Here is an 18,825-nt window from a genome sequence, read left to right as displayed (position 1 = left end):
TTTGTCGTGTTGCTTAGTGCAGAATCTATTCAAATAATCTATTTAAACAAGGATAGGACGCAAATCTGCTAAGTCTTGATGCAACACCATTCAAGCCACTAACCTCGATTCCTACCTTCACCGCAGAACATAGTACTAAGCTCTTAATTGTACTTATCTGGTTGTTCTATCGGCTGAATCAAATGCCTGCTCATAATCTATGAAACTGAGGACTAAAAGGAGTGTGATCATCCAGGAACTTGTTAATTTTTAATCTAGGAGTGAAATTTGGTTAACCGCATCCTCCTCCTTTTCTTAAATAACTCTGTTCTTCTCTTTAAGTTTTATATTCGATACTTCTTAATTAATGAGTATCATCATGCTAAACAATTTGCTTTCGACACAATCCAAGCTAATGCCTCTATAATTACAACACTTAATCTTATCACCTTTCTTAAAAAAGGGCTTTAATTAAACTTTTCCTAAACTCACTAGGTACTTTCCGTTTTTCAGAAATCATCTTCATAATTTCCTGTAATATATGTCTTAACTTCGTAGCCACCGTATTTCATAAGCTTAGTTACCAAATTATCAGCATCAGAAGCATTAATATTTTTTATCCTTTAGTACTGTCTCCTATTTCCCCTTGCAAAATAAATTCTCGTTCCCTTCCAAATTGTCGAGATTTTTCATTCTTTTCTATGACAATTCATACAACTTTATAATGGTTTAAAACATTCTCGAAATTTTCTATCCATCTTTTTTTAGCACTTTACTTGTTACCAATTGAGGCCCCGTTCATCTTTAACTGGGACAAGTCCAGACTGTCTACTTTTTCTTGATTTCTTAACATACTAATACAATATTTTACTATTATGCCTTCTTGCTGCATCTTCCAGATCCTCGGCAATTGTATCTATGGCTTCCATTTCATACCTTCTTATTTCATACTTTAATGCCCTCTCTTCTTCCCTTACTTTCCTCCTATTCTTATATGGTCTATCACTCGAAAACTTTTTGTACAAACCTCTCCTTTTTTCTACCAAGCTTAAAGTATTTTTGCTTACATTACTTGCTGCGTTTCTAACTTTCCTCCCTAAGATATCTTCTGCTGCTTCGCAAATTATTAACACTGTAATGAAGGGTGCATACTCCCGCCCTTTCTTGTATTTGGTCATCATATTTTAATAATTCTCAATCTCAACTAGGGTTGAGTCAAATTTGGTCAAGGTAAACTGTCTGATAGTTTTACAGTTTATTAATGTGCAAGAAAATCCTGTGGCAGCGCAGTGGACTGATCCTCTACTTGGTAAAATGGGGCCCAGGGTTTGATCCCAGCAGCCTCAAGACTGGGTGACAAGCTTGCTACCTGTCGCTGTAAAAAAAAAGACCTGGCAATGGATACGTTGACAACTGTCAATGCCGTATGTGCCATCAATGCCTCTAGAGGATCTTTATCCTATACTTTTTAATATGTAAGAACATAGCGAATGTACTTTTTTAAAGTAGGCCGCCAAGATTCTATCAATGATTTTTGAGTAAATTAACATCACGTTTAAAATTTATTTTTTACTTCACTTTTTATTTAAATTTTTGTTATGCTAATAATGAGTTACACTCTTTGCAGACTCTGTGTGTACAAGTCAAATGTTTTGCTGAAATTATCAATATTGGATATGCTGTCTATCGCATTCATGGATTACCATGGTTTCGATCCCTGTCTTGGTACTTTCTCATTGCTTCGAATTACTTCTTTTATGGCGAAAATCTAGTGGATTATTTTGGTATTGCTGCTAATCGCACTGTAAGTTAAGTATATCTTTCTACTTTTTTCTCGCTTCGTCATGCCCACTGTATCCTCAAAGAACTGACTCAGTTGTTTATCGTACTACTTACTTTCATCACTTTTTGTCATCTCCATCAGGAGCGGGACACCCCTCTCATTAGCGTGAAAAGTGGGTTTTGTTCAGACTCTTTTTACTAGCTCCTTGTAAACTTTATTAGGCGCTTCTCCGAGATAATGTTTTTGTAAACCTCTTCTCGGCTTAATACCTTGAATTAGGTATATTTTCTAAGAATGCACTGACTTTCTACTACATTTTTCTAAGACCATACGTCGTATATATGGGGAGATGTGACGAATCAAGTATATAATTTCAAATTCCACAATATTTCTTTTGCAAATGGAAGAAGATGAAGTTTGTGCAACCTTCTTTAAAAATTCAACTTATCTTTAGGCAATATTGAAGAAGAAAATTTACAACTCAAGACTTTGAATTAATCCTGTAATGAACTCTCCCAGACAGATCTAGTGAATGACCCGTAAACTATTTGTGACCTGAAAGTATTTATTTTGTTCTGTATAAAAACGTTTGTTTTGACTGTAATACTTTAAGTTTTTCTGCTGAAGACGACCACTGGTGTATGTGGTGGAAATATCCAGATTTTTTATATCTGTATTTACTGTCTAATAAAAGGACTTGTCCCCATTTGAGCTTTTATTTATTTGTTTAGTAAACCTATTTTTTTTTGTATATAGATTCGAACCATGGCAAATTTCACTGGAGGTTCCATTTAAAATTTTGAAGTGCCATTTTTACATAAATTTAAGCAAATTACAACATTTTTATAAATATTAACAATATTATTACAATATCATTTTAATTCGTGGCTTACATTGTATATATATATATATATATATATATATATATATATATATATATATATATATATATATATATATATATATATATATATATATATATATATATATATATATATATATATATATATATATTTATACGTATATATATTTATATATATATATATATATATATATATATATATATATATATATATATATATATATATATATATATATATATATATATATATATATATATATATATATATATATATATATATATATATATATATATATATATATATATATATATATATATATATATATATATATATATATATATATAGACCCCGGTGCCGCACCGACGAGAGGCCCGGTTGAACGCCGCCGGCGCGCCACAAGCACGCCACCACGGGCAGAGGCGGCGGCGTTTGGTTACCATTAACGGATTTTTACGGCTAGTCCTTAGTGTTTCAATTGCTAAGTCAAACATTTTCCTTCTCATTTGGGTTATTATTTTAATTTTTTTGATAAAAAATCAAACAGAGCGTGAAGCATCCCCAGATTTTCGGGTGTATCCCCAAAGATGTATACGTCACCCCCAAAAAAAATTTGGTTCCCCGAATCCCCGAAAATCACGCAATCACGGTGCCACCCCTAGTGATTTATCACCAGTGACTTTCCCTGCCAAATATCAATTTGTATCCCATAATTCTTCACTGCTCTCTTGTTCATTAATTTTCGTCTCTTTTGTTACTTTGCATAAAAACCAGACAGATGCAATATGCAAATTCCGATACTGCAATATACACATTTCTTCATATGTTTACAAAAAAAAAGTATCCTCTTTATCAAATGCGTTTAAATCATTTCGAATGCAGTTTCCCAATCACTATTTCTTACATCATTCGTAGTCAAGAATTTTATTTTCAAGTTGAATAGAAATATAGAACGCATTCACTACTATACAGCTTCAGCCTTTTGTTGGATTTTGAAATTGACAGCCGACAGATTGTTTCTACAGCTTAATTGTAAGTTTCAAGATTTTTTTTTTTTGCTGTTTTTAGATAAGATTTTATTAATTCTTAATACTCAATTACTTAACACATGATATAAAATACAATCTTATGTCTGGACACTTTTGACCCCCCCCCCCCCAAAAAAAAAAAGCCTTCGGGTGAGACCAAAGTTTTAATTATTCGATGGTCGGGAACAGGTTTGGGAATTAAATATTGTACCGGAAGTTACACCAAAAAAATGGTTCATAAATAAATTGTAAATTATTGCCCATAGAGGAGGGGGATAGGGGGCTATCATTTTTAAATGATAATACCTCAGGGATGCCAAAAAGATAATTATTTTTTTCATTTTAAGTGGAGACAGAAGAAAATGAAATAAAATTCCCTGGGAAACCATTGAAATATTTTGATAGACCCAGGGCCCCCCATTAGGACTTGTTCATTGTCTTGGGTATTTTACGATTTCTCATAGGCTACTGGCCTTATTTGGCTTTTGTGTGTGCTCCCTTTTAATTCGATTCTTTGGATCTTATGGAATGCCATGGCGAATCTATCACTCAGTTTTTCAGTAATTTGATGTATATCTTAATAATTTCGACATTTTTGTTTTTGTCTTTGTACCCCTTTACTCATACCCTCAATTTTTTTTTCAAGGAACAATAAGCTATTTAACGTTATTTCGCGTGTTTGTTTGAACGATATAGTGACCTAGTTAATTGTTCAGTAAATTATTATTCTAATGAAAGCTGAGATGGTATCCTATCAATGTGGTATCCAGAGGGGGCGGGGTAGGGAGGTATTATATTTAAATGATAATAGCTCGAAATTTTATTTATTGAAAGCAGGGATCCCAAAAAGTTAATTTTTTTTTAATTTAAAGCAGAGACGGCATCCTATCAAGGTGGTATCCAGAGGGGGGGGGGGGGGGTATTGAGCTATCAAATTTAAATGATAATGCCGGGATTTTTTTTTTTAAAGCAGGGGCGCCAATAAGTTAATTTTTTTTTTATTTATAGCAGAGACGGTATCCTATCAAGATGGTATCCAGAAGGGGAGGGGCATAGGGAGTTATTATATTTAAGTGATAGTACCTTGATTTTTTATTGAAAGGAGGGATGCCAAAAAGCTTAAAAATCGACAAAATGAACAATATTTTTGTGAGTTATACTTGATACAGCACTTGCATGGTTTTATCGTCCAAAGGGAAAGGGACATATGCGTCCAATCCGTTTTTTTTTTTTTTCTATTGATGAAACGGGTTTACTTTGAAGATATTCATTCATATGTGCCAGGCAGATTTACACTAAAACGAATTGGTGTGACGAAAGCGATATCGACATCCCCACCTAACGTTGCGCTCGAGTAACAATGGCGCCCTTGGTCCAGTGCCCAAGTTACATTAAAAGGCCAGGTCATAATAAAAGCTTTCAATTTGGGAAGTTCAAGGAGGAGTCTTTGACAGTCTTATAACCTCAGGGTACTAGATGTTGCAACGTTATTACGTATCTACAGTGGTTTAGAAAATTCGATCACCCCACAAATGATTACCAAAAATATGTACAAATGTAACATTTGGAATATTTTAACACTTTTTTCAAACCTTTGAAGAAAAGCAAAAAAGTCTAAATACCCCTAACTACGCTTGAAAGCTATTTTAAAAAGAAACTCTTCGGAGATTTCCATGGAAATGACCTTAGCAGAAGCTTTGAGCCTGGGTGGGGATCAAAGAGGAGTCTAAGTATTTTGACCACAAGTGACTTATTGTTGCGACTTTTTTAAATTTGGTAATTCTTGTGAGCATTTGGAAATCAAAGCTTAAACTCAATAACTGATACTAAGTGTCCTAACATTTTGCTTGGATTAAAAGTGACGAACTAGGATGAACATTTCAACATCTTCCTGGAGCTACTTCAGTCTGCATATTATTTCATTTAATTACACTTAAAACGGATGAGCCTTTCATTTTTTACCTAAGAAAATAGCTGGCACCTCATTTTTCTTCATAGCGAATAAACTATTAAGTGTTTTTTTGTGTCATTGTAATTGAAGTGTTCTCATGTGAAGTGTCCATCATGTATTTTTCAATTTGATAAATTTACTCCCTTTAGATACAGTTTATAATTTGACTTATATTAGGTATTTATCAGTTTATAATTTGGAATGAATCCCCAAAAGAAAAAATTAATGATAACCAAAAGAGCAGCCAAAAGTGATAAAAAAGCAGCAGTTCAGCCTTAGCCTACATGACATATATTCTATAAAGAAGCCAAAAAAAACCCTTAAAATGCATTTTTGTTAAATTGTAATCAAAAACCAGTTCTTAATACAAGAAGGCTTCTTAGGAATCCAAAAGAGCAAAAAAAAAAAAAAAACCAATATCAAAGTCGCCCATTTCAACTGTTTCAAATGTGACAAAACAGATATAGGCAAAGGGTATTATGAAAACATTAAGCTTCTAAGTTCAAAGTTATATTCAAAGTTTTTACCCAGATAACTGACGAATTTTGTGATACGGTATTTGTAGTTTTATATGCAGTAATGCTCGATGAAAAAAAATACTAATTTTGATAATTATTTATGTTAAGAATACATAGCTAATAGTACTTCAACTACTCGTATTATGCAAGGGTTCTACTGTCAGCTGTCAGAACAGCTTCTTCTTGCCTCATGCTGTATTTTATATAATTGTTTACACGATTTTGTTACGGATGCTTCTGGAAAAGAGTCTGAATTAGTAAAGAGGAGTTCCCGAATAAATAAGAAATAATAAACAAATTCAAAATCAAATACGTATAAATCAAAATACTTTTTTTAGGGGTATGTCTGCATCATAGAAGATTTACTGAGTAATCAAACTCTATGATATTGAATAACATCTGGGATATTAGATAGTGCAATAAGAATTCATTTTTTGAATTGTTCTAGGTTTGTCACAAAATCTTTTTCCCCTATTTGATAATCTTTGAACAAAGCTTTACAAGTGTTGTGACTAATGCATTTATCGTGAGAAACTCAAAAGCCTTACAAAATTTGGAAACAAGCTTTCTTTTCCAATCTCATCCAGAATACATCGTTGTCTGATTTGAAGGAAATTGGGGGGTCAGATTGAATGACTAATTTTGAGAGTTACACCTAAGACGAAAAGAGAAAAAGAGGGATAAAAAATATATAATTTTTGTAAACCTCGGGACCGACAAAACCAATTTGATTAGCTTGCTTTGTAATATTCTGTTAAAAAAAATTGCTAGTGGAATGACGTACATACAACAGTAATGAAAACCACCTATAATAATATGGATGTTGGGGGGATACCCTTACAGGACATGAATAGAGGGAAAGAATAAAATTTCATATAAAGTAAAATAAAATATTCGTTTAAATTAAAATTCATTTGGATGCTTTATTTTGTTGAGATATTCGAATAATATCTAAATAAGTGGACAAACTTACTCACTACATACAAAAATAAATCAAATGATATAAAACCAAATGAAAACTTTGGTCTCTACTTCCTCCCCCTATTCTTTCCGAACATATAACAAAATAGAGAAGATCTCTTCAGTCAACATTATAGGGTCATTTAGGAAACAAAACTGATTACCATTTTCACTCTTGCTGTTTCAACTACTACTATCTTCCTGACTAGTTTTATTTTTCATATGAGCGGGTTTTACTCAATTCCTCTAAATCTGTTCAAGTGAATGACTTAGCTAAGTCTTCGATTCTTTCTTTACAGGAGCTGCTCAGGGTCTTGGTCAAATACCATCGCTTCATTTCTTTCAGCCTCTACATAGTTGGATTTGTTTGGTTTGTCCTATCCTTAGTAAAAAAGTATTATATGAAGCAGTTTTCACTTTTTGCCTGGACACATATTGCTCTTCTTATTGTTGTGACCCAAAGCTATTTCATCATTCAAAATATTTTTGAAGGACTCATTTGGTAAGTAATATAAGGGGACTATCTAATTCATTTGAAAGAATATATTCCTGCTATCGACATACTAGTTTTTTAAGCTATGTTGAATGGTGCAAATATAAAAAAAAAACATCCGTAATTTTGCTAAAAAGACGTAACTGAAAGATGAATATTAGAAAACAAGACATGGTTTTCACATCATTTGTCACAATCACTGTTGGTCTTCTTATTTTCAGGCCAATTCTTGTAATGATTATAATAAAAAAAAAAGAAAAAAGATGCGCATGGAAGTAGAGCAAAGTTGAAAGCTAACATAAATATACATGATAAAACTAAAAAAATATTTAAAAAAAGAAAAACGAGGATTATACAAGCCAGTGAAAAATGTGGACTAAAATGCAAATATTTCGGTCAAGACCTCCGCTTGACCGTCCTCAGTGCACGACAATAGAATAAAAATTACTAATAAAAATCCAAGGATTCTCTAAAACAATTCAAACGTTAAAACAAAAAAAAACTGAAATTTGACGACCCTTTCCGTGTAACGGTGAAAGGGTATCTGAATAAAAAAAATACAGTACTGAATGGAAATTCAATTTTTTAATTTAAACAGAGAATTTTTAAAAGCTAAACGCTTTCCAGGTAAAACATCGTCACAGGTTAGTTTAGGTTGCAAGACGTGATTTTTTTTTTTATTTAAGTAAAAACGATCAGAATTAATTAGTTCATTATAAATGGGGCTTAAATAGGTTTCTCCAGTATCCCTATCGAGAGCTACCTTTCGTTGAATGTACTTTTTTTTTATCTCAACTGCCTCCCTGAAAACTTGGATGAGACCTTTAGCAGGGGTAATAATGAAGGTATTATCGAATAAAACGAAATGGTGCGTGTTGTCATACACGTGTTGAGCCAAGGCGGAATCAAAAGTCTCAGGCCTTTGCCGTAGCCTCATAGTTGTGTCGATTTATGATCTGTGTTCCGATATTCTCTCCCCTAATTGCTCATGGGTTCTTCCAACATAGAAACAGCCGCAAGAACATGGAACCCTATAAACACCACTGCCCAAAATAGGGCTCGTTTTATCTTGGCCGCTGTTAAAATAGTTCTGAATTTTATTAGAATTTTTGAAGGTGACATTTAAGTTATTTCTTTTTAGAATTCTTTGCAGTTTGTCACCTAATTTGGGAAAATAGGGCAAAACAATAAAGAATTTCTCATCACCCACTAAAGGGATGATATCTGTTGGAGTTTGTGGTGATAATGAATCCTTTTCTGCCTTTTTTTTTGTCTTTTTTCTATGATGGATTCCAGTAACTTGATGGGATATTCATTGCAAAACAAAATGTCCTTCAGATAATTCAATTCTGGGATTATATGAGCTTTTGAACAAATTCTTATAACATGATCAACTAAAGGTATAACTACTCCTCTTTTTACACAAGGAAGGTGGTTGGAAGAGAAATGCAAATACCTATCATTATGTGTAGGTTTTCTATAAATCGAATATTCAAGGCTGAGAGATTTATTGAAGATTCAGACGTCTAGAAAAGGTAGTTTATTATTATCTTCCAGTTCCAAAGGGAACTGAAGGTTGGAATCCAAACTGTTACGATGAGACAAAAAAGTGATAAGTACTACCTCTCGGTGATTCCACACAGAGATAACCTCCACTTTGAATACTTTCCCTCTGAAACACCGGTTCTGGGACCGGTTTGTCGGTAAAGGTATAACTACTGCTCTTTTTACACAAGGAGGGTGGTTGGAAGAGAAATGCAAATACCTATCATTATGTGTAGGTTTTCTATAAATCGAATATTCAAGGCTGAGAGATTTATTGAAGATTAAGACGTCTAGAAAAGGTAGTTTATTATTATCTTCCAGTTCCAAAGGGAACTGAAGGTTCCCCTTGGAACCTAACACTTTTTTGTCTCATCGTAACAGTTTGGATTCCAACCTTCACTTCACCTTGGAACTGGAAGATAATAATATACTGCCTTTTTTAGACGTCTTAATCTTCAATAAATCTCTCAGCCTTGAATATTCGATTTATAGAAAACCTACACTCAATGATAGGTATTTGCATTTCTCTTCCAACCACCCTCCTTGTTTAAGAAGAGGATTAGTCATATCTTTAGTTGATCATGTTGTAAGAATTTGTTCAAAAGCTCACATAGTCACAAAATTGAATTATCTGAAGGACATTTTGTATTGCAATGCATATCCCATCAAGTTACGGGAATCCAACATAAAAAACAGACAAAAAAAAGGCAGAAAAGGATTCCTTATCTCCACAAATTATCACCCTTACTTTCAGTTAAAAAAAAAATCTGTTTTATTTATTTAATTTTTGAACGTTTTTGAATTAATGCAGATTTTGATTTTGGCTCACCGTACATGAATAATTAAAACAAAATTTGTATATTAATTTTACTTTTATTTGGTTAAATGGCTTTCTCGAAACTTGTTTAATTTTATTTACGAACGTTTTTATTAGTAATAAATATATGTAACTTACGAATTAACTTACATAACGAACTTCTATATTCGTAGATTTTTATTACGTATATTAGGGGGTTCGCCCCCTAGTCAATACCTTTCTCTTTAAGCTAAAGTTCGAATTTTGTTACAATTCTTTAAAAATGACCCCCTTAATCACAAAGGCCGCTAATTAGAATAAATAGCTCTTATGAAAGTACTAAAAAATCTTTGGCTTAAAGAGCGAGGTATAGACTAGGGGATGAACCCAATCATATATTTAATATTTTCTGTTCGTTTTAAGTTTTGATGTTGCTCCTTACTTTTAGTTGAAAAACTTGTTTTTTTTATTTAATTTCTGATCTTTTTCTTTAATAATATTGTGAAATCGGGCGCCCCCTTCATAGCAATGTCCCTTCCCCCATGAAAACTTCCTTCACGGAAAGATCCTCCCATATAACCTCCGACCCCCCCCCCCCCATCTACCAGAAAAAATCCCCCCTGAAAACGTCTGTATACTTCCCAATAACCAATACTATATGTTAACATTGGGTAAAGTTCATAACTTTCAGCCCTCCTCCCGGGGACTTCTGGGCATTACGTCATCCTGAAAGACATAGTTATCATATTTTCGACCATGCCGAACAAAATGGCTATCTCAAAATTTTGATCCGATGACTTTGGGAAAAATGAGCGTGGGAGGGGGCCTAGTTGCCCTCCAATTTTTTGGTCACTTAAAAAAGGCACTAGAACTTTTAATTTCCGTTTGAATGAGCCCACTCACGACAATCTAGGACCAGTGGGTCGATACGATCACCCCTGGAAAAAAAACAACAAAAAAACAAATAAACACGCATCAGTGATCTTTCTTCTGGTAAAAAATGCACAATTCCACATTTTTGTAGATAGGTGCTTGAAACCTCTACAGTAGGGCTCTCCGATACGCTGAATATGATGGTGTGATTTTCATTTAGGTTCTATAACTTTTAGGGGGTCTTTCCCCCTTTTTTCTAAAATCAGCCAAATTTTCTCAGGCGCGTAATTTTTGATGGGTAAGACTAAAATTTATGAAACTTATATATTTGAAATCATCATTAAAATTTAATCCTTTTGATGTATCTATTGGTATCAAAATTCCGTTTTTTAGAGTTTCGGTTACCATTGAGCCGGGTCGCTTCTTACTTACAGTCCGTTGCCACGAACTGTTTGATAAAAAAAATCACATTTTGCAACCTAACCGAATCTGTGACAATGTTTTACCTGGAAAGCGTTTAGCTTTTTAAAGTTCTCTGTTTAAATTAAAAAATGGAATTTCCATTCAATACTGTATTTTTTTTATTCAGATACCCTTTCACTGTTACACGGAAAGGGTTGTCAAATTTAAGTTGTGTTTTGTTTTAAGGTTTGAAATTTTTTGTAATTTCCTTGGATTCTTATTTTATATTTTCATTTTATTATTGTGCACTGACGACGGTAAAGTGGAGGTCTTGATCAAAATATTTGCATTTTAGTCCACATTTTTCACTGGCTTGTATGATCCTCGTTTTTCTATTTTTAAATATTTTTTTGTTGTATCATGATTAGCCAGTGTGGTCTCAGTAATTATTTATAAATATACATTGCCCTAAATATGACAGGGACTGATGTCTCCTCACACTTGTCAACAGCCTCAGCCAGTAAAGCCAGTAAAAGAAGTTTAGCATGTATATCTACTGAAATTTTTTTTTTAAATAGAGTAAACACGGTTGGTTGGTAATTCCGATTGTTTTAATTCACCTATTTCGTTTTAAAACGTTCAGTCTAACATTACTGCAACTGTACTTTACTTTAAACAAATATGCTAGTGGACTGCCGCCTACCCTCCTTCTTACCCTTCCTCCCTCCCACATTTAGAACTGGAACAATACTTACAATTCCTCAGTTCTGCATTTAGAAAAAGTTTCTCGATGCCATTTGAATACAAACATTTCACATAGTCTTAGGTTGTTGGCAACATAGTCGTATTTTGGCCAAAATTATAAATTAGTGGCACAAAATGGTGGAAGACGGTGCTTAACGTGGAAATATATTTGATGTTAATTTAAAAGGGGGATTGGACCTGATGCCTGATTAAGCATAAACAAACGCTTGGGGTATTTATTATCAATTAGTTCGTGGTAACGAACTGTAAGTAAGGAGCGACCCGGCTCAATTGTAACAGATACTCTAAAAAACAGAATTTTTATACCAATAGATACATCAAAAGAATTGGATTGTGATGCTGATTTCAAATATATAAGTTTCATCAAGTTTAGTCCTACCCATCAAAAGTTACGCGCCTGAGGAAATTTGTCTGATTTTTGAAAAAAGGGGGAAACACCCCCTAAAAGTCAGAACCTTAATGAAAATCATACCATCAGATTAAGCGTATCAGAGAACCCTACTGTGGAGGTTTCAAGCTCCTATAAGTGACAAAAAAATGGACGGCAACTAGGCCCCCTCCTATGTTCATTTTTTTTCCCAAAGTCACCCGATCAAAATTTTGAGACAGCCATTTTGTTCAGCATGGTCAAAAAGTGTAATAACTGTGTCTTTAATGATGACTTAATCCCCCACAGTCCCCAGGGGGAAACGCTGCAAGTTATGAACTTTCTCTAATATTTACATGTAGTATTGGTTATTGGGAAGCATACAGACGTTTTCAGGGGGGGATTTTTTCTTGTGGAGGGGGGTTGGTGGATCGGGGGTTGCGTGGGAGGATCTTTCCACGGAGGAAGTTTTCATGGAGGAAGGGACATTGCTATGAAGGGGGCGCCGGATTTCCCAGTATTATCTAAAAAACGATCAGAAATAAATAAAATAAAAAAAAACTTGTTCAACTGAAAGTAAGGAGCAACATCAAAACTTAAAACGAACAGATATTATTACGTATATGATTGGGTTCACCCCCTAGTCAATACCTCGCTCTTTACGTAAAATTTTTTTTTAGTACTTTCATAATAGCTATTTTGTGATTAAGGGTTCTTTTTAAAGAATTGGAGCAAAATTCGAACTTTAGCGTAAAGAGCGAGGTATTGACTAGGGGGCGAACCCCTGATATACGTATTAAAAATATATTTATATAGAAGTTCGTTACGTAAGTTAATTCGTAAGTTACGTATATTTATTACTAATAAAAACGTTCGTAAATAAAATTAAACAACTTTCAAGAAAACCATTTAAACAAAAAAAAGTAAAATTAATATGGAAATTTCGTTTAAATTATTCATGTGTAGTTAGCCAAAATCAAAATATGCATTAATTCAAAAATTTTCAGAAATTAATTATAAAAAAAAACAATTTTTTTTTAAATCTGAAAGTAAGGAGCGACTTTGAAATTTAAAACGATTAGAAATTATTCCGTATATGAAAGGGCCTCTCCCCTCCTCAACGCCTCGCTCTTTGCGTTAAAGTTTGGCTCTGTCTCACAACTCTATTTTTAAAACAATGAAAAACTTTAGCATAAAGAGCGAGGCGTTGAGGAAGGGACAGCCCCTTTCATGTACGGAATAATTTCTGTTCATTCTAAGTTTTATTGTCGCTCCTTGAGTTTCTCAGTCTCTCCACTGAGTTGTTGCAACAGACAATACAACAACAACTGTAACAACAAATAAATGAAAATTTTTTCAACATAGACAAATTTCAAAGAAAAATTTAGTTTATAATACCTAACTACTTTCAATGTAATTAATAACTGCTCAAAAGAATCTTCCGAGCTGCCTTGTAGTATCATAAAATTCAATCTCAGTTACAGTTAAAAGCCGCTCTTCATATTTCACATACCCAAAAATATTCACTCTCAAGTCTTTAGATATTTCTAACTTGCTCATCTAATGGAACTGGTATCCCCTCCAGAAAATCTGTCCACGGGAAGTTCCCCCTACCTGTGGAAATCCCCCCTTCCCCGACATTTCTCCCAACATGGAAAATTGAGCAGCCAAAGGGAAATTAAGGCAAATACAAAGAATGAAGAAAAGAAGAGATTCTAGAATATTTTACCTATATTCCAAAATACATTTAGAATATTAAACAGTTTTTGGTAACGCATTAAAAGTAAGGAGCGACCCTGGCCAATATTAACCAAAACTCTAAAAAAGGAATTCTGATAAAAATTAACACGTCAAAAGAATTGGCTGATTACAAATATTTAAAATTCATTGTGTTTAATGCTACCCATGGAAAACTAAGAGCCTGAGAAAATTTGCCTTATTTTTTAAAAAGGGTGGAAACGTCCCTGAAAAAGCTATTGATATTGATAAAAATCACACCATTTTATTCAGCATATTAGAGAACCACACTTTGAGGTTTCAACCACCTATCTAAAAAATATGGAATTTTGCTCCTTTTTTTCCCAGAAGAAAGATCACGGATGTGTTTGTTTTTTTTTCCAGAGGTGATCGTATCGAACCAGTGGTATTGGAGAGGGCTCATTCGAACGGAAACTGAAAATTCTAGTGCCCTCAATAAGTTACCAAAAAGATTGTGTAATGGAGAAGTGTCCTTTCCCGCCATTTTGTGGCATCAAACCGTGATTTTGCCTCAAAGAGGACCAAGTGGCTATAGATAGAAAATTCTGAGAAAGCCAATCGATCTATAATTATCAAAAAAGCTATATATTGAGACTCCCTGAAATTTCTGGGGCGGGGGGGATATTGGCAAGTGCTACTAGGAGCTTTATTTTCCGCAATTTCGGTTTTCCTACTTATATGTACATATTAAAAAAAAACGCCCCTCATTGATACTTCAGACGGGAAAACGTTCTAACTTATGCCTAGTGGATGCAGTCTTGATCGCAACGGGGTGGACTGATATCAAGTACTATAGTTTTCGGTTCAGACCAAGCCCATGTGAATTTAGCCAAACAAAGCCTCTTAAAAGTGTTTCACGCCTTATTTGGAATTACCAGTTCTGTCAGTTTCAAATTAAATTGGTTCCAACTTTGAGTTTGACTCCATATTATATATATATATATATATATATATATATATATATATATATATATATATATATATATATATATATATATATATATATATATATATATATATATATATATATATATAGGTACTTCAGGTGGGAGAATACTTTGACACACGCCTAGTTAGACGCGTTCTTGATCACAAGGGGTTAGCTAGTACCATGTAACGTTGTTGTCAGTAGGGACTTCATGTATGGGAAAGGGAGGAGCCCCCCTGCCAGTGTTTCCAGCCATTCGTTAAAGAAAATTTGAGTCTGTAAATTAGTGGCTTCAGTTGCCACTATCTTACTGAATAATTTCTTGTTTTTAGAAAAATCACGAGGTAATACTTCTAACACATCCACAAATCGGGCTTGAATGTGGACCTAACTTTACTTTTTACTAACCTTACCAATATTCTTTCACCTTTCACAGAGAGACTGTCATTTTATGTCGTTTCTTTCAATACGTTTTTTAAGTTTTTTAACCACCAGTAGCAAATTTTTGTTCAGGTTAAAGCCCATGATGAAAATAAGGTTTTGCGCACATGAGACACCTAGACTTTTATTATTATTATTATTTTTTTTTTTTACCTTAAGAAGAAAAAAAAATGATTCGGAAACCCAAAACAGTCAAATTATTCTCTAGCTAGCTAGATAGATAGATATGTATTCAAGATAATTATTCAATGAATTAAAGTCACTAATCTCCACAAAAGCTCCGTAACCTGTGAAGACACTTCTTAATTTGGTATGTTATTCAGAATTTCTTTGTTTCTCTAAAAGGTGCTGTAAAAATTTATTTTGCATTGTGTTTGGAGCAGATCCTCTTTTATCTATAAATTAAATACAATTTTACTAACTATAGTATGCCTTACTTTAACCGAAATACCTAGTCCAATGTATGTCCAATAATCCAATGCAAGCTTATCAGTGTGAATCTTCTGGATATTTAATTTCTGGAGAGAAAGTTATAGCAGAACATTCCTAATGTATCCGTTATTTTAATCTGTAGTCACTGCCCTTTTATGCACCCAATATATCTTTCATTACTATAGCTTTAGAAATTCCCATCCAAATCTTCGACTCTTATTGCCTTATAAGGTTTAAATCAAAAGCTTTTTTTTAATTTTTATGCTTAGAATTGTGTCAACCTTAACTATGACACTGAATAATAATAATAAGCAGACAACTTTTGACACGTGTGTATAACGAAAGGGCGCTGTTACGGAAATTTAAATCTTTGGTTTTAATGCTGAATGTACGTGTTCTCTCCAGCTGCGTAGAGAGCAACAGGTGGTTGGATGAGGTACGGGCTGATGCATTCTAATGAAGATAACTTCCCATACACAAGCATCTTTCTCTTTCCAAATATTATTATTTCATTGTGATTCTTTGGTTTAAACTTTACGATAGTTTGGACATATTTTAGCGCTTGTCGTCATATTGTTTATTCTGTTGCTCAATAAGAATAAAAACACCTGCTCTTTTTCCAGGAGGATCGAGCTGTTTTGATAAGCTGTCAATAGAATATGTAGAAAGCTTCAAGTGTAAGGAAGCAAAAGTACTTTGTATAAATAAGATGTATATATAGAGCTATGAAACGGCGCGATTGGGAAGGGGCTTCGTGATATGAGTAATGGAATGTATAGGCAGGGGGATGTGCTGAATATCCCTCCCCCTTTTTTCAAAAACAAAAGTATTAAAAGAATCACCTATATTTGAAATCACGTAAAGAAAAAAAAATATAAATCAGTGATAGATCATCTGTGGTGCTAAACCCTGACTAAATACTGATGCGTAGGGGGGCTAGAACCGGCGAAACTTCTAACTTTTTATTCTATGTCAATCGATTATATTGGGAAAAATAGAACTTTGAGACCAATACTAATTTGCAAGAACAATGGAGATCGAGCAGCGTTGCTTTTGTTTATATAGAGTTGTTCTTACTCAATGTCTATATAGTATTTAAAGGTCTTTAGGGTCAACGTGCTGACCCTTTTGATGACCAGTATGTACAAATTAAATAGCTTGAGATTTTTCCGCTTTTGTATTTTATCGATTGTTTATAATTCAAAACATATTTCTACACTTCTATTATGTAATTTCAGTGTTATGCCATGGGGTTCTGTCCCCTTTGAAACCCTTTTCTTCGGTCAGATAATAGTTATGAGAAAAGGCAATTATTAGCTCTATTTGTATTGCTGTTTGTCTTTGGCCTTTTTTTCAATCTTCATTTTGTTTAATGTTAAATTTTTCTTAAGGTTTATTGTCCCCGTGTCCATGATCATCATAAATGATGTTTGTGCTTATATGGTTGGATTTTTCATTGGAAGGACTCCTCTTATAAAACTCTCACCCAAGAAGACCTGGGAAGGCTACATTGGCGGTGGTTTTTTTACCATCATTTTTGGTTGCTTGGTAAGGATTCTTTGCTGATATTCTAATCCTTCTAAAATGACTTAATAGCCGTAGCAAAGAGAACATGTCCAGAAATCGAAATTTTTGAAGAGGAAGAATATTTTTTTCTAAAAGTAAATTTGAAACAAATGTAATTAAGTGTATCTCAAATTTTTCTAGTCTTGGCCCCTCGGATCTTGGATAAAGTGCGTTGGTTTTCGAATAATTTATTGTTCTAGGAAATGATCTTTTGTTCTTATTTTGTTTTGGTTTTCTGCTCTTTTTTTGGAATGCTATATTATAAATAATTTATTTTTATTTTAAGGTTTGGTTTTATATTTTTATCAGTTTTATTCTGCACTGAGGACGGTCAAGCGGAGGTCTTGACCGAAATATTTGCATAATTTTTCAATTTTTTCACTGGCTGTTAATTGTCCTCGTTTCCTTTCTTCGCGATTTTTTGTTTAGAATGCTATATTAGATCATAAAATTAAACTGAGTTTCTAAAATATATTGCCGGGAAAAACACAATCTCCCTGAAAGTCTTAACAGTATTTTGACTTATGTAAATGCAGTAATTAAAAAAAAATTGTTCAAAACACATCGTGTTCTCAGTTGCATTCAAATGGCGCTTAAAAATTGTTTTGGGTTGTTTATGGAGGCAACAGTATTTTGACTTCTTTAAATGCAGTAATTAAAAAGAAATTGTTCAAAACACATCGTGTTTTCAGTTAAGTTCAAATGGCGCTCAAAAAATTATTCAAAACGCATCGTGATTTCAAGTAATTGTTCAAAACGCATCGTGATTTCAGTTAAGTTCAAATGGCGCTCAAGAATGGTTTGAGTTGTTTATGGAGGCACATTAAAAAAGGAGAAGATACTAACTAAATTTACTGCCGTATTAGACTACCAAGACTCACTTGATTGTCTCAAACACACTGATATTGTTAACAAACTTTTTCTGGAAGTTTGAGTAGTATTTTTGACTTTTTTACTTGTTTGGATGATAAAAATAAAGATGAATCTATTAAAAATTTATTTCGCTTTTAACAAAGTGCAAATGATATTTTAGCCTTTACGAAGGTTTGAGGGGCTGCAACACCGCCGTAATTTGTGTTAATTTCTGTTCATTTGAGTTTTGTTTCACTTTTGGTGTATATTCTGTTAGTTTTGGATATCATTGCCTTATTCATAACCATTTTTTCTTTCGTTTTAAGTTCTGAGTCTCATAAAAGTTAATATTTGTGCGTTTGAAGCTTTGATGTCCTAAAATTATGTATGTTACTTATTTTTACAAAAATTTTGCCATTTAGTTTAGGTTAGTTCGTTTCGAATTATGTGAATGTGTATGTATGCGCTACTGTGTTTTCTAATGGGACTTGCAACATTAGCTGTAAATTTTTATTCATTGAATTAAGA

General features: G+C 33.3%; 1 protein-coding gene across 4 annotated transcripts in view; it reads left to right on the top strand.

Moving 5' to 3' along the window:
- Positions 1–18,825, top strand: part of Cds (CDP-diacylglycerol synthase) — a 109,084-nt gene that overhangs the window by 31,302 nt on the left and 58,957 nt on the right. For all 4 annotated transcript variants that reach the window (XM_089089629.1, XM_089089631.1, XM_089089630.1 and 1 more), the window contains exons 5-7: positions 1,607–1,783; positions 7,379–7,581; positions 17,271–17,427. In XM_089089629.1, the coding sequence (XP_088945755.1) occupies positions 1,607–1,783; positions 7,379–7,581; positions 17,271–17,427 (537 nt within the window). The remainder of the gene's footprint in view (positions 1–1,606; positions 1,784–7,378; positions 7,582–17,270; positions 17,428–18,825) is intronic.

This window comes from Artemia sp. Qi Xiang Cuo, chromosome 5, assembly GCF_049724085.1.
Source record: "Artemia sp. Qi Xiang Cuo chromosome 5, ASM4972408v1, whole genome shotgun sequence".
Taxonomy (NCBI): Eukaryota; Metazoa; Arthropoda; class Branchiopoda; order Anostraca; family Artemiidae; genus Artemia; species Artemia sp. Qi Xiang Cuo.
Note: the sequence above shows the minus strand (reverse complement) of the source record. Positions and strands in the feature narration are given on the sequence as shown.